Here is a 15439-nt window from a genome sequence, read left to right on the forward strand (position 1 = left end):
GAGAGAGAGAGAGAGAGAGAGAGAGAGAGAGAGAGAGAGAGAGAGAGAGAGAGAGAGGGAAGAAGAATAGTGGGATTTGGTTAGGGTTAAGAATATATAGTTAGTCACCTGCGTTGTGTCGGGTGTAGGGCCTCCAAGTGGGTCGATTCTAGGTGGGTCTCCAAGTGGGGTTACCAATTTGTTGGGTCATTGGGCCACAAAAAATATAACACTTTCACATGGCTACAGTGAGTTGGTCCCTCACTGTATATATGTGTATATATTTCAAAAAATTTGGCAATTAATACTTTTGGCTACTTTTTTAGCTCTGTGTATATATATTGAACTTATACTATCTGAGCATGATATTTATTAGTTTTAATTATTTCAAATTATTTGTCTCCAGTTGTTGATTTGAAATTACATCTTGGTGGATAATTCTGTAGTAATCCTAGTCCTGTTGATTCTAAAAGGGGGTCCATCGTTGTTTATGATTATGTAGACATAAATTGTATTTGTCCAAGTTATTTGGATGATTTGTGTTTGAAGTTGGGGTATGTAAATGGGTATAACATGTACTACAAGTTGGGTGAACATGGATTTCAACTTTTATGTTCTGCAGATGATTTAGTATCTATTTGTTTGGATCATTATATTGACAAGGTGGTTGATGTGTACTTAGATGTAAGGATAGATGATTTAGGGGCTGAAATTAGGTCTTCCAGTGTTAAGTTTGAAACTAATGAGAAGATTAATATTAATGAGAATGATACAAATCAAACTGACTCTGAAGATTTTGAAGACTTTAGTGACAGTGAATATGAAATGGGGGAGAGTGAAGAAGAAAATGATGATGAATTATCCAATGAAAACACAAATATGGATGTTGAGTGGACTGGAAACAATGATAAGGATGGGGGATGTGAAGCTGATGGTGCGGTTGAGGGGATCAAAGGATCTAGTGATGAAGATTTTGATGGTGGGAGGGTTTGATACTGAGCAGGGGTCTAAATTTCCTATTCTCAACAATGTTGATACATATGACCCAAAATTTGAACTTGAAATAATATTTTCTAACAAAACTGAGTCTAGATTGGTTGTCCATTCCCATGCAATAAAAACTAAAAGGACACTTAGAATTGCAAAAAATGATGGTAGGAGAATATATGCTAAATGTGGTGCTGAAGGATGTGATTGGAGAATTCATGCCCTGAAACTTTCAAAAGAATGTATATTTCAGATAAGAGAGTACTATCCTAAGCACAAATGTGGAGTGTCATTTACTGTAAAAAATTTGAAATCTACATGGTTGTCAGAAAAATTAGAAAGTTAATTCAGATCAAACTCTAAGAGAAATGTCAAAGGCTTCAAAACTGATGTAATAAAAGATATCAGAATCAATGTGTCTAAATCTCGAGCTTACAGAGCTAAACAGAAGGCAATTGAAAACATTGAGGGTAAGGCAGAAGAACAATATGGGATGTTATGGGATTAAAGAGATGAATTTAGAAGAAGCAATCCAAGATCCACACTAATTTTAAAAGTAAACAATGACATGGATGCTGCTGGTGCAAAAACTTTTGAAAAATTTTATGTATGTTTAGAGGCTTTAAAACAGGGATTTAAGTCAGAGTGTATGCCATTGATTGGTGTAGATGGATGTCATTTAAAGAATCCATTTGGAGGGGTGCTGTTAACAGCAGTTGGGATAGACCCCAACAACAACTAATTTCCTATTGCATATGCAGTGGTAAACAAGGAGAATAAAGATAATTGGGAATGATTCTTGTTGCCGTTAAAAGTTGATCTAAGCATAACCAGAGAGCATGAATACACTTTCATATCAGACAAGCAAAAGGGATTGCTTCAAGCCTTTGATAGTGTGTTTCTAGCATATGAAAATAGATTTTGTGTTAGACACTTGCATTGGAACATGAAGAGGGCTTGTTTATAAAAAAACATTGTGGAAATGTGCATTAGCCAGTACAGTGCCACTTTTTGAAAAAAGAATGAAAGAAATGGGAAAAATTGACAAACATGTGCTTGCTTTGTTTTCTGGCAAACATCCTTCCCAGTGGAGCATGTCACACTTTTGGTACTGTCTCAAAGTGTGACATTCTTTTTAACAATTTATGTGAATCATCAGTGCTACCATTCTGAGTGCAAGGAAAAAAAATTATCTTGACAATGTTAGAAGAAATAAGGGCGTTGTTGATGACTAGATTACAAGAAAATAGAGATAGGGCATATAAGAAATGATATGGAAAAATGTCCCAAGATAAAGAAGATTGTGAAAAGAATATAGGAAAGGCTGGTGATTGCATACTTATTAAGTTAACAGACTTGCACTATGAAATCTCATACTATAATGGTTCCAAATATAGTATGAATCTTGGGAAACATTCTTGCTCATGTAGAAAATGAGATTTATGTGGTATCCCTTGCAAGCGCGCAATGTCTACAATTTGTAGTCTAGTGAAGGACCCTGAAAGATTATGTTGATAAGTGTTATTTGGTTTAAACATTCAAAAAAGTGTATAAGCATGCTATATATCTAGTCAATGGGCCAAATTTATGGAAAAGAAAGTCAGTTGGAACCACTTATTCCTCCCAATTCTGGAAGAAGTGTTGGCAGACCTTCAAAAGCAAGGAGATTGCAGCTTGATGAACATGTTCGAAAGCACAAAAAAAGAGGCCAAGGAAGATCACTACAGTTAAGATGCAGAGACAACAATGGATCATTATATGTAGCCACTACAAAGAGACGGGACACAACAAAAACTTCTGTAAGAGGAAGAATCAACCACTTCCAACAGGACCAGTGGTGAGTTTTCAATTTAAAAATTTTCAGCTTCTTATTGTTTTATTATAAACCTATTGAATGTTACAGATGCTTGTTGTTGCTTTGTATATTTGTAGGTTTTAGGAGATCAGTTAATCCTTCAAGGTCTTCAAGATCCACCTCTGACTCAGGATTCTGAAAATGAACCTGTAAGTGCAATCTACTTCGAACTTCCTTTACATTTTTTAAAAATTTAAGTGTTGAACCATTTTTTTTTTGTGCGATTCAAGCATATGATGGCAGTGTTGAACCGGCAAACACCCCAGTACTTGCTAATGTTTTCTACTTTGAAAGCTCTCATTTTTCATAAATATATGATCTTAGCTTGTTCATCTTTTCATAAATATATAGGTTTATCATGATCAGCCCATGCATGAAAGCTCTCAACTTCCACCAACGACTGAGGATTCCCAAACCTTACAGAAATTGACAGTAAGTGGCAATTACTTTTCCTTATTTCAATTTTTCAGAACTTTAGTACACTAATACTTGCTTTGTTGCATGCTAGAAAAAAGATTAGTTCATAATACAAATCAAGCAAAAAAGTAAGAGGACATCAATTTCTAAAAGGTACCACAAGCAAGCGAAGGAATACAAGTTCTGCAAAGTGCTCCTATTACAGGACCAATTTCAGGAGTCACCATAAGAGCTCATGTTCCCTTTAGTACAAATCATCCAGCTGTTCCTTCTCAACCACAAACTAGATCGAGTTTCAAAGGTTTGGTTCCCACCTTGGACAAAGATGGCAAAAAATATGTTAACATGAGCAACTTGGCTTTAGTTGTATACCTAAAGAGCAAGAAAAAGTGATGTGCTAGCAGTGGATCAATACTTTTGGTTATATTTTTTTGTTATGTGTTGGAGCAAAACAATGGTACTTTTGGTATTGTTTTTATTATGTTCTCAAGCTATTGTAACAATACTTTTGGTATTGTTTTTGTTATGTGTTGGAGCCGACCAATGGATTATTTTGTATTGTTGAATAAAACAGGGCATTGTTCCATCTTTAATGACAAATTGAGATTTTTTGGTGTGGAACTTCTTTTGGATTATTTTTGTGTTGAACAAAACAAGGTATTTATTTTCTGCTCTTGCATCTATATGTTCTTTATTTTTCTTTTTCCGTCTATGGAGGCAGTAGTGGCTTTTCTTATTTCTAGTTCATTCATACATTTTCTCTAGATTGTATGACTATTTGTAACTTAATACTTTTATGTGTTTTTGAGACATACAGGTGCTAAGTACATATGCCAAAAAGAATTGAGAACCATGATTTTATACTTCACTTTGGATAGCCTTCTTTTACAGGATTTTTTCAATTCATTACTTAGGTTTTGCTTGAAGATGGAATATTAACCATAACATAACATCGCCTATAAAATTACATATTGTCAATTACAAAACAACAGGATGATAGAATACAAAATACAAATTACATATCCTAAAATTAGCACCCTAATATCGCCTAATATGTGAAAAATTGGATCATATACTCCAAAAAAATATTGAGGAAGATTCAACAAAAATAATACTTAAACAACACTATAAGACAAGATACAACCAAAAAATAAACTAAAATAATTTGTCTTTGTTGCATCTATGCAATTTTATTGTCCATTTTATTCAATTTTTGAAGCAATCCGGGTATAATAACATTTGCCCTTGCACACTTGACGGGTCTTCCCAAAGAAAGAAACCACACCCACTTCTTTTTTTTGTACACCCAGAAACCTCCTACCTGGGTTGTTGTTGGTCAATGAGGTTCTTCAAAATCGCAAACCTTCCACAGTGACAAAAAAACTTCTCTGTTATCAGTCATATTCTGTGATATTTTTCTACTAAGTGCAAGAGAAAAATGAAAAAGATGTAATAGCTTTTCTCACCAAGTTGCTGATTTTCCCTCCAAATGTCTACATTTCTCTCCACACTTAACAACAACTGACGGAGAGAGCAGCTGCCATTATCAACTAGACGAAAATCCCTCAATTGGTCTTCAAATTGACAAAAAAAGCACATATTAAACTCAATGTGCGAATTGGCTAGTGTGGGGGACTAAAATTGAAAAAAGATCCACTTATAGGACCAAAAATGTAATTTACCCTAGTTTGAAGTAACGAACAGAGGAACACTCAAAAGAGGAAGAGAGAAAATGTAAGAGGAGCACACAGAAGGGGCGGCTCAAATTTTTTTGTATGAAAAATGCATAAGAGACTGAAGCTATTTATAGAGGAGCAAACTCAGTTGGTTGAGAAATTCGAACCCTTGACCAGCAACATAAAATCAAACTCTTCACCAAAGTTAAAAATTTCCTCTTTTTTCCACCGCATCTCCCTCTTGTTTTCTTCTCTTTCCTCTGTTTTTTCCCCCTCTTTCTCTCCTCTCACCACCTCCTCTCTCTCTCTTTTGGTTTTTCTTCTCCCTTGAAAAAGTGAATAGGATACAATTTTATTATTCTCTTACCTTGAAACCAGTACACAGATTACCTTTTATAGTGGTCATGGAAATACAAGAAAAGGGAAAAATACATGGATTGTTTACATCATGCAATGTGATATTCAAATCTTCTAAGTCAATCCCTTGATCACGTTTTTATTCTCCGAATGAATTGAAATTAGCTGTGGATCTCCCCCTAATATACCTTCCATATGTTGAATCATATCAATTATGTAATACTAATAAAAAAAAATTAATTAATTCCTCTGAAACTAAAAATTTTGGCTAAAATACTAAAAAATTGAGAGATGATCATGATGATTTAATTAATTTGAATATATAAAAAAGATTATTGTATACATTTTAAAATAAATTGATTAAGTATATTTTTTATGGCACGTTTAGTTAGGAATTTAAATGTAAGACATATCTACTAATTTTATATTTTATCTTAATATTTTTCATATTGCTATATTTTAATTTTATGAGAGATTGAGAGTATATACAATAAAAAAGATATATTTTGTATAGTTGTGTTTGTACCATATCGTGCCTATATCCATACATTATAGATCACACCTAATGTTATAAGAAGAAAATGACTCGTCAGTACCACGTCCACGCAGTTTCCAGTCAGTTCATATATGTCCACTAAGGACTGCTCATTGTAGCGCAGCGGTCCCGGACAGGGCGATCCGTGCGGTTCACATTCCGTGGAAGAGAAGGCCCATATTGATCAAGGCCCATATTGATCAAGGCCCAAATTGGAGGTCTATAGCTGTCGAGTACGTGTGGATGGCTTAGGAAATAAATACATCCGGTGGTGGAAGTGCTTCGCGTGCTGCCCGTGAGTGTGAACAGCAGTGGCTCGTACTTGGCTCAACAAATTAGTGTGTCTCGAGCCGCCTCCACCTCTTCTCCCTCACCGTCCGGACCCGGTCGCCTGCTTTCCTCTCTCATAAATACAGTAAAACCTCTATAAATTAATAATTTTGGGACCATAAAATTTTATTAATTTAGAAAGATATTAATTTATCGGTAAATTAATATTTTATTAATTAAAAGAGAGACTTTTTAAATTTAACAAATTTAGTACATATATATTGAAAATAAATGAATTCATATATGTTTCATTGATTATATTCATGCATCGACCAATTTTTTGTAACTAATCAAATATATTCATGTATAATATCAATTCATTGTATACAATTAACTATTATATTCATCGACGCATGTATCAATTCATTAGAATTACTTAAATATACATATTTACATTAATTTGTTGCATTTAAATAACTATTATGACCAATTAAATATATTCATGCATGATTAATAAAATATATACTATATAAATCTCAATATGAAAATAAAATAATTCATAACACCAACCATGTCTTCTCATCTAAAAGGCATCCAAAATCATCCATGAATGATCAAATGCGTAAAGCATTACAAACTTTATATTTTAGCAAATTACCATAATATTTATAATTGTAATATTTATACATTATTAATTTAGAGTTTTAATAGGACCTAATATTTATGAAGGAATTCTTCGAAAAATTGTTATCTTATTATCTTATCGAATTTGATGATTTTTTACAAGGCCCAAGTCGGGACTGAAAGATTTTATTATTTTAGAAAGTTTATTAATTTATAGAGGTTTTACTGTATTAATACTAATTGAGTGGTAGAAAGAGATATTTCAAGATCTTGTGTTCTGTCATTATGGCTTTTTCTGTGGCATTAATTATCACAAGCCTTTGATAAATGCAAGCACTTTAGAGCTCCATAGGTTGTCAAGTAATACACATTCTATATCACCCAGGTTGAAGAGTCTGGAAATTTTGCATAAAGAAGCAATAAACAATAGCATAATACTGCATTATGGGCGGGTATACATACAAACTGTTCAAATCTTGAACCTATTAATTGAAACTGTTGGATGTTTCTTCTAAACTGTTTTGATAGAGATCTAGTCCATCGGAACAAAATTTTGATGCATCTTTTTCACGATTGTCAAACGATCTTCACTAGATTTCAACACGGAAAGAGCAAGTTTTGCTACCGAGAGATCAACAAAGCAGCCAATCTTTTAGCACAAAATGCTACATTGAGTCAAAAATAAGAAGTAATATTAGTCCCCCGATATCATATTTTGATGAATATTGTAATTAATGATGTGATGACATTTTGGGCATAAAAGTCTATATGTACCAACTCTATCGTTATCATATGAAATACTACTGCTACTTCAAAAAGACTTGATTAATATCATAATAAAAAACATTGACGCAGCAGGTCTAACATTGACACACCTGGGGCTTTCTAGGGACATCTCCATAATAGTTAAACCGCTTCACTCTCTCTCTCTCTCTCTCTTCTCTATTTTGTGCTTATCTTAATCACCCGACTAGAAATCCACCACGCGATCACACAGTATCACTATTTCTGATTGAAACGGAGTAAACCCTCTGAAGAACACCAAGAAAATGGATGGAAAGAAGAAGGTGATGGTGGCAATCGACGAAAGTGAGTGCAGTCACTATGCTCTGAAGTGGACCCTCCAGAATCTTCGAGACACCATTGAAACCTCCAACCTTTTCATCTTCACCGCTCAACCTGTTGTCGACCTCGGTTATCTTTACGCTTCATCTTATGGTGCTGCACGTATGTATCGCATCTCCTTGATTAATTCCCCGTCAATCATCTCTTCTTTCCTTGTCAAACTAACCTGATCAGGAATATTCTCATGACAACTTTTGTTTAATATTTGCAGCTGCTGAATTAGTTAGATCTATTCAAGAAAACCATAAAAGAGTTGCCGAGGCTTTGTTAGAGAAAGCAAAGGAAATCTGCAGTGAATATGGGGTAAGTTCGACCTGTTTTGATCTTTCCTTTCTCCCAATGTTGTTCAGTTTATATCTTCTAATAAAAAATATATATATCAGGTAGCTGCTGAAACATGTACAGAAGTCGGAGACCCTAAGGAGGCAATATGCAAAGCTGTGGAAAATCTCGACATACAATTACTTGTGCTCGGCAGTCATGGTCGCAAAGCTTTACAGAGGTTACTTTAAATACCGTCACTTGCTTTTATTTCTCTTTTTCATTATACAGGCTTTGTCCGTGGATCATAGTACGTACTGATGAAATGAGCATCCATCTTTCCCTGTTTTTCAATAGGGCTTTTCTTGGAAGTGTGAGCAATTATTGCGTGCACAATGCCAAATGCCCTGTTTTAGTAGTGAGGAAAAAGGAGTGAAATACGTAGTCTCCAGGCATCCGGGGACAGACTCCAAGCGTGCGGGGTGGGGATGCATGCTTCTATATATGTCGAGAGGAAATTTGATGATTTTAATGAATAAGCATATTGTAATCCTGATGTCGTTTCTCTTCTGTATAAGTCGCTGTTGTGTGGAATGCTACGTATAACTCTGTATTTTCGAGATCCTTCGATATCATTGTACTTTCGAGATCTATCAAGATTATTGTATTTTTGTGATTGGATATATATTTATTACTTGCCTAAATATTCAACACTTCTTTTAGGGTTAATTATACCTAGCCTCCTATACAAATATAAAATGTAATTTCATATTTTTTAGATGGTCTAGATAAAATTAACTTTTTTTATGATTATTTTTTAGGAGGACGATTTAATCAATGCATATATTTAGGAAGTGATTTCTTATAACAAAACATTAAAATCACTCCTTCAGGATCAGTGGTCCAAGTTGTCATTCCTGACTGGAAGCAAAGACGCTATTCTGCATTGTTGCAATTAGAGATCATTGGAAGCTATTAAATCGTTATTAACTGATACTAGTATATGCGGCGTATAACTAATTTTATTTTTAAAAATTATTATTTTTTAAAAATATATATTAATTGAATAAGTTAAAATATTTTTTGAAAATAGAAGAAAGTTATGAAAATTATTATGAAACATGTCAGGAAAAAGTCGAAAATACAAAAAAGATACTATTAAATTGCATAAAGATATAAAAGGGAAAAAGGTCAATTCATGAATATATCATCCCTTTAATCATGATTTGACTTTATCAATAAATTATTTTTCATGCAAATTTAAAGTTGATTTTACTTTATTAAAATCGATCAATTTATTTATTTAAGGTGTATAATTTTATTTGTTATGAAATAAAATCGTCGTAAATAATTATTACTGGTCATAATTAAACAAAAATTATGCAAAAACTTAGTTTATCCACTATGAAAAGAGATAAATGCAAATTATCCCCCTGAACATTGGAAAAGGGCAAAAATAACCCCTAAAAATATAAAAGGGCAAAAAGCCTCCCCAACCTTTTAATAAAGAAGCATATTACTCCCTTCACTAGGCAATGTAGTTCATTCACCCATTTTTGCGGCTTATCTATTTTGTTTGTAACCGGTCATTTTTACACCTTACAGACACTTTGAAGTTTGAATGCACACATACGTATATATAATGTTGCATGTTATAGTAAAGCCAGTCATTGCGACTTATAATAACTGAACAACAAAAAGCATATAATTAACCCATAATACATTTTCTTGATTTCTTCGAACTGCAAAGACTACAATTTATTCCTTACAACATTATTTTGCATCTCATATAAACTTCATAGACCACATGAGTTGGTACATTTATTTAATCTGTGAATTTAAGGAATGACAGGAGAGTAAGTGGTGGTGATGGATCAATTGGATCTGGGGTAACACAACTCACTGATCTCAGCCAGCATCTCAGGAGGAATACGCATTGGGCGATAATTCTTATCAAGCCAAACTGTGGTAGCTCTCGCCTCCAGAATTGGCTGTAGAATATCCAAGAGTTAATCATATTTAAAACCCATTTGATTAAATTTTATTTAAAATATTATATAGATATTCTAAAAATTTATTAATTATATTAACATATATGATTAAATAACTCGAATTAAATTAATTTGTTAAGAAATAAGTCGGAATTATTTTTTTCAAAAAGATAATGTAAACTGCATTGAGCTACCGCCTCATATTTTAGAAGGACTTACTCAAAGAGATTTATGTACTTTTTGCTTTTTTATTCATTTCTCACATACCCCCTAATATCCAATTTAAAGGATCTCTCTCTCTCTCTCTCTAAAAAGTAGTACATCCAAAGACAAATTTGAAATCGTTTCTTATTTTCTGAAACTTATCATTTTTTCTTCAATAATCATACTATCCATCCAAATATTGTGATGAAGATCCAAATTTCTTATTAAGTGATATAAGATTATTGTTTTAAAAATATGATAAATTAATATTATAATATTTTAAGTTTGCAGATATCGTAGGTACGTGTATTATAAAATTTATCCAAAAATCCAGTTTTGTCAATCTAATTTTGCTCTTATTATTTTTTCCTTGCGAAATTCAAATTGGATTTCAAGGTTGTAAATAATGAACCTCTTTATTTGGAAGCTTGACGATGGATTGCACAATGAATAATCGAGTCTTGGACCAACCAGGTATCCTGTTCTTCACCAAAAATCTGTCTCCACCCTATTAACAATAAAAAAGAACTATGAGAGACGAGGCATGCATGACTAGGTAGGAATTTATCTTTTTTCTTTTTTCTTTTTTTGGTCATTAAAAATGTTCGATATAATTATTATATCATAAGATCAATTAGGAATAAATTATAAATTAATTTATAAGTATTAACTATCAACAATCAATCAACTATTATATTATAGAAGCAATGAAGTTAATTCCGACATATATTTGCAAAAGTTCCTATTGTATAATGCATCTTTATACATGCTATATTTATAAAGATGACATCATTTATTTTATTTAAAAAAAAAATTTGTACGTATAAATTACAATCAACTTTCTCAAAATTTGGTATAATTATAAATACACCTTGTTGTTTGAGAAATTACCAATATATCTTCCTGATATTAACGATATTCTAACAATTAATTAGCTCAACTCGTTAGTCTTCCTTAAATTTTCATCTATATTTTATAGTAAATTGACCAAAATACCCTTGTAGACTTTTAAATTATAACTTATTCTTTTAAAAGAAATTAGACTAAGTGGATAATTTCTTTTTTTTTTTTACCATTTTTCAGATATTTCTATCCACCTCATCAAAAAACATTATAATTTTATAATTTATTTATTAAAAAGAAAAAAAATACAAAAAAGGACAAAGTAAACAATTTCAAACCTTCATCCAAGGATTATATAATTTTATCAAGCATTTAGAGGACATTTATAATTTTTCAAACAATAAGATAGTATTCGTAATTATACCAAATCTCAAATAAACTATTTGTAATTTACCCAAATAAAAAAAAATACCATAAGATCTAGAATAGAAAATTCAATGTATTCTTTTACGTCCAAAATCTACTTCCCATATATTCTGCCTTATGCGAGAGAAACGAAAACATAGAAGTTTGCAACAAATGCTTAAATATTGCAATCTTAAAATTATAAATCGAAGTAGGTACGTGAAAGAAATATAATTTCATACTGATCATACCATTTGTAGTTCATGACTAGATACATATTAACGGGTCGAGTTCGAAAACTTTTATTCAAAGTAAATTTAATATACTTATCATATGATTGATTATTTTTCATAAATTATAATCAATCACAATACAAATATATTACACTTGTTATATAATTGGTTTAAGTTTAATCAAATTCTATTTGAGTTAGAGTTTTTCAATAAAGCTTAACATATTCGAAAACCTTACCCTCAAAGCCGCAATAAATTTAAATGATAACTCTGTTGTAGCCAATGAGTACCCACTGCCGGAAATCACATTCGGATCTGCGCTGCTACATTCTCTCATCATTTCATGACGCGCTGTCCGAATTAAACACACACGACACGACACAACAACGTCATACTAATTAGTATAATTATGTGTGGGAACAAAACTCTTGAACAGATTGAGCAAAAATGAAGAATTTGGGGAAGAAAATATTGATTGAAACATATGAATAATATCACCATGTTGGCAGTAATTAGCATAAACTGCATTGTTAACAACCCCGAACTGATCGATCTCGTAGTCCCGTACACTGAGTTCAATTTCATGTAGCCACCTACATACAGCACACAACAAACAATATATAAAATAAAATTCCATGTTTTGGTAAGAATTAATGAATAGTTATTGAGTGTTTAATCATATATTATAAGTTGATATATGCAGGAACCTGTCAGCTTTCGATTCCTGGACAGGATGAATAACTGTTGATAATTGGGCACGATTGACGTGGAGACGTGGCCTGGAAATGGCAATAGACTTTGGCTGAGGATTGTTGGGATTGCTAAGTGAAGGTGATGTGGGAATGGTGTTTGGGAGGCAGGCGAAGGACAGTGACGCTGACATTTTCCCGATGTGTTTTAAAATTAAGCTTGCACGATGATGAAGTTTGTAATGAAATAGATCTCTTTGGTATAGATTCTTTTAAGTTGGAACATCTATTTTATAGATGTTTCATCGCATCCAAGGGCCCACTAATATTAGTTGTTCTTTCTTTTTTGGGGTTTGGATATCCGACGGATTTATCATCTGAAATTATATCTTTTTTTATAAAAATGATGAATTTACATTATATAATACATTAAATATTGAAACTATCAAATATTTCAAAATAAATAAACGGATAATAAATAATAAACTATAAAATTATTATGTAAGTAGACAGACTCCTTGTACATCATTGAAAATATGTAAAACATTATTGAATATATCAATAATTTTAAAATAAATAAAGTAATAAAAACCATAAACTACAAACTATTATATAACTAACATAGAGACCCACCTAAGACTCAATTCCAAAATATCATATAAATGTAAGAATTCTGTGGATCTCCATCTTTTACCATTAATGAAAATACGACCTCATTCGTGTTTCTTTCGCATTGGTGTGACTTCTAGAAAAAGAAGAAGCTACACTACTATTACAGTAATTATGGAAGTCACACACCTATAAATGATATGTACATCTTCTATACTACAAGATACTATAATTTATTGCTATTTAAAAAAAAAATATTCTCTCTATTATATTAATTCTAATGCGAGTTAATCAAAAAATATATCTGATAATGTTATTCCTCCATAATCACAAAATTATCAAATAGGGCAAAGATATGTGTAATTTTCATTGAGCAGGTCGTACCCAACTCGATCAATCTGGAACCCCGAAATGATAACCATGAAAGCCTTCACCATCCAAGGACTCTCAAAGTGATACGTGGCTTCTCACGAGCTCTGACAATTGGCTCTCTAGCAATTGCTCCATTTAAAAAGGTATGTATTAATTACTTTGAGATCGAGCTATGCAGCTCCATTGAACTTCAAACAAAATCTAATTTAAGTATAAGAAAGTTTTAGTTGAAGGTCACCTTAACAAAACTAACAACTTGTGTTGTGAGTCAATCCCTTCATCCAGCTCGAGGATCTCAAATGGAACCCTGCTAACATGTATAATTGTTAGATCATCAATAATCTTGACCAGAATCAAATTCAAATTTTAATATTGTTTAAAAAAAAAAAGAAAGAAAAGAAATCCCACTGCATGAATTAAAGTGTGTAGCTAATTATCCCAATGCTGCCAAGAGAACTTCGGTCCTATCAGGTTAATTCCAATTCTCAATACACACATCATGATTGATTTAATTATCCTACATTATTTAGTTAATTACTATAAAAATTTGTTATGTTGTATGGGTGAAATTAAAAGCGATTTGTTTACGTGCGTGCAATCTATATGTAAAAGTTTAACAGTAATGCAGATGTAACTAATATTAATTCATCCATGCATGAAATTTCAGTGTATACAAAAATATATAAACATAGGCTTTTGTTCCTCGAATTGCCCGATGACTATATGTCTAGGTTACCTAATTAATTAAACAGAAAGTGCAAGCTGAGTACTTCAGGACAGGCAGCTGAAACTACAGTGGTGGCGAGTGAGGGGCGCTGCTCTCCTATATAGGGTTGGTAAGTTTTGGCTCTCTCTCATAAAGTTATGACGAATTATAGCTAACGAGTGTTTTAATTTATTGTTATATGTCCTCTGCTATAATTATTCAAAATGGTGTTTGACTGATTGATTCTTAGAGTAGATGGATAGATGTGGAAATGAATGTGTGAACTCATGTACAATATAACATATATATATATATATGGATATTTTACTAGAACACAACTTGCCGAACTTTTCATTCATTTATAACTGATTAGTAGCATTATCTTCAACTACATGTAAGAATGACACGTATTTGTTTTTTATTTTTTTTAAGAAAAAGGAAGTGTGATATTTTAATATAATGTGATTACGATAAGGATAAGATGCAAAGAATTAAAATACTTGCTTTATCTAATCATGTTAATCATAATATTAACAAATAAAAGAGTAAAAGTTATTATATTTTGATACATGAGTTTCGTTATTGATGTTATTTTAATAATTGAATAATTTGAAATGACTCAATTAGTATTCAAATGTCAATTTTCTGTTATCTTTCTATTGCAATGACCTTATTAAATAAATAATTAACAAATATACCAAAGAAAAAATTTGAATAAACTTCAACCAATATGTTTTCTCTTTATTTGGACAAGACTTTCAAATTTTATATTTGATTATCAAACTCGATAATAATAATTTTTTGTGTTATTTTTTGCTGACTTTTGTTGAAGAACTTTAACTACAATGCTAATTTTTGTATTGAAATTGACTAGATAAATCTAACTTGAGAATTAGTCACGTTCATTGAACATATATGTATAAATATATATATATATATATATATAAATATATTTGATTCAATGAAACGATTATTAATATACTGAATAAGTAAAGCAGTAAAGTGCATGACCTGAGTTGTATACCGGCAACGCAGCACCAGATATACCAATCATTCAATGACACTACCATCAGTCAGTTCGCCATCGTCATCCAGATGTTTCATAAGGTCTTCTTCAAGATCCTCCTCCAGTTCGTTTGGTATCATTTCAGCTAGCTGATCTATATGCTCTCTGAGGACATCTACATCGTACGAAGTTGCTAGTTTTCTCGTTAAAGTTGTTCTGGCTCAACCTCGTGTTCCGCCATCAGAGCTTCTATCTCTTGTCGGAGAATTGAGTTCTTCCGACCCAACTCGTCAGC

The 15439-nt window shown here is 32.0% G+C and overlaps 2 protein-coding genes across 2 annotated transcripts; one reads left to right on the plus strand and one right to left on the minus strand.

The window, feature by feature from the left end:
* LOC105160830 (universal stress protein A-like protein) lies at positions 7582–8784 on the plus strand. The gene is made up of 4 exons (XM_011078332.2): positions 7582–7927; positions 8037–8128; positions 8209–8327; positions 8444–8784. Exons 1-4 carry the CDS (start codon positions 7750–7752, stop codon positions 8520–8522), a joined length of 468 nt encoding a protein of 155 aa, XP_011076634.1. The 5' UTR covers positions 7582–7749; the 3' UTR covers positions 8523–8784.
* LOC105160842 (acyl-acyl carrier protein thioesterase ATL2, chloroplastic-like) lies at positions 9774–12696 on the minus strand. The gene is made up of 5 exons (XM_011078343.2): positions 12470–12696; positions 12261–12355; positions 12001–12113; positions 10694–10789; positions 9774–10077 (listed from the first exon to the last, which is right to left on the minus strand). The coding sequence occupies exons 1-5, from the start codon at positions 12643–12645 to the stop codon at positions 9961–9963; spliced, it is 597 nt and encodes a 198-aa protein (XP_011076645.1). The 5' UTR covers positions 12646–12696; the 3' UTR covers positions 9774–9960.

The sequence above is a fragment of the Sesamum indicum genome, linkage group LG1, assembly GCF_000512975.1.
Source record: "Sesamum indicum cultivar Zhongzhi No. 13 linkage group LG1, S_indicum_v1.0, whole genome shotgun sequence".
Lineage (NCBI taxonomy): Eukaryota > Viridiplantae > Streptophyta > Magnoliopsida > Lamiales > Pedaliaceae > Sesamum > Sesamum indicum.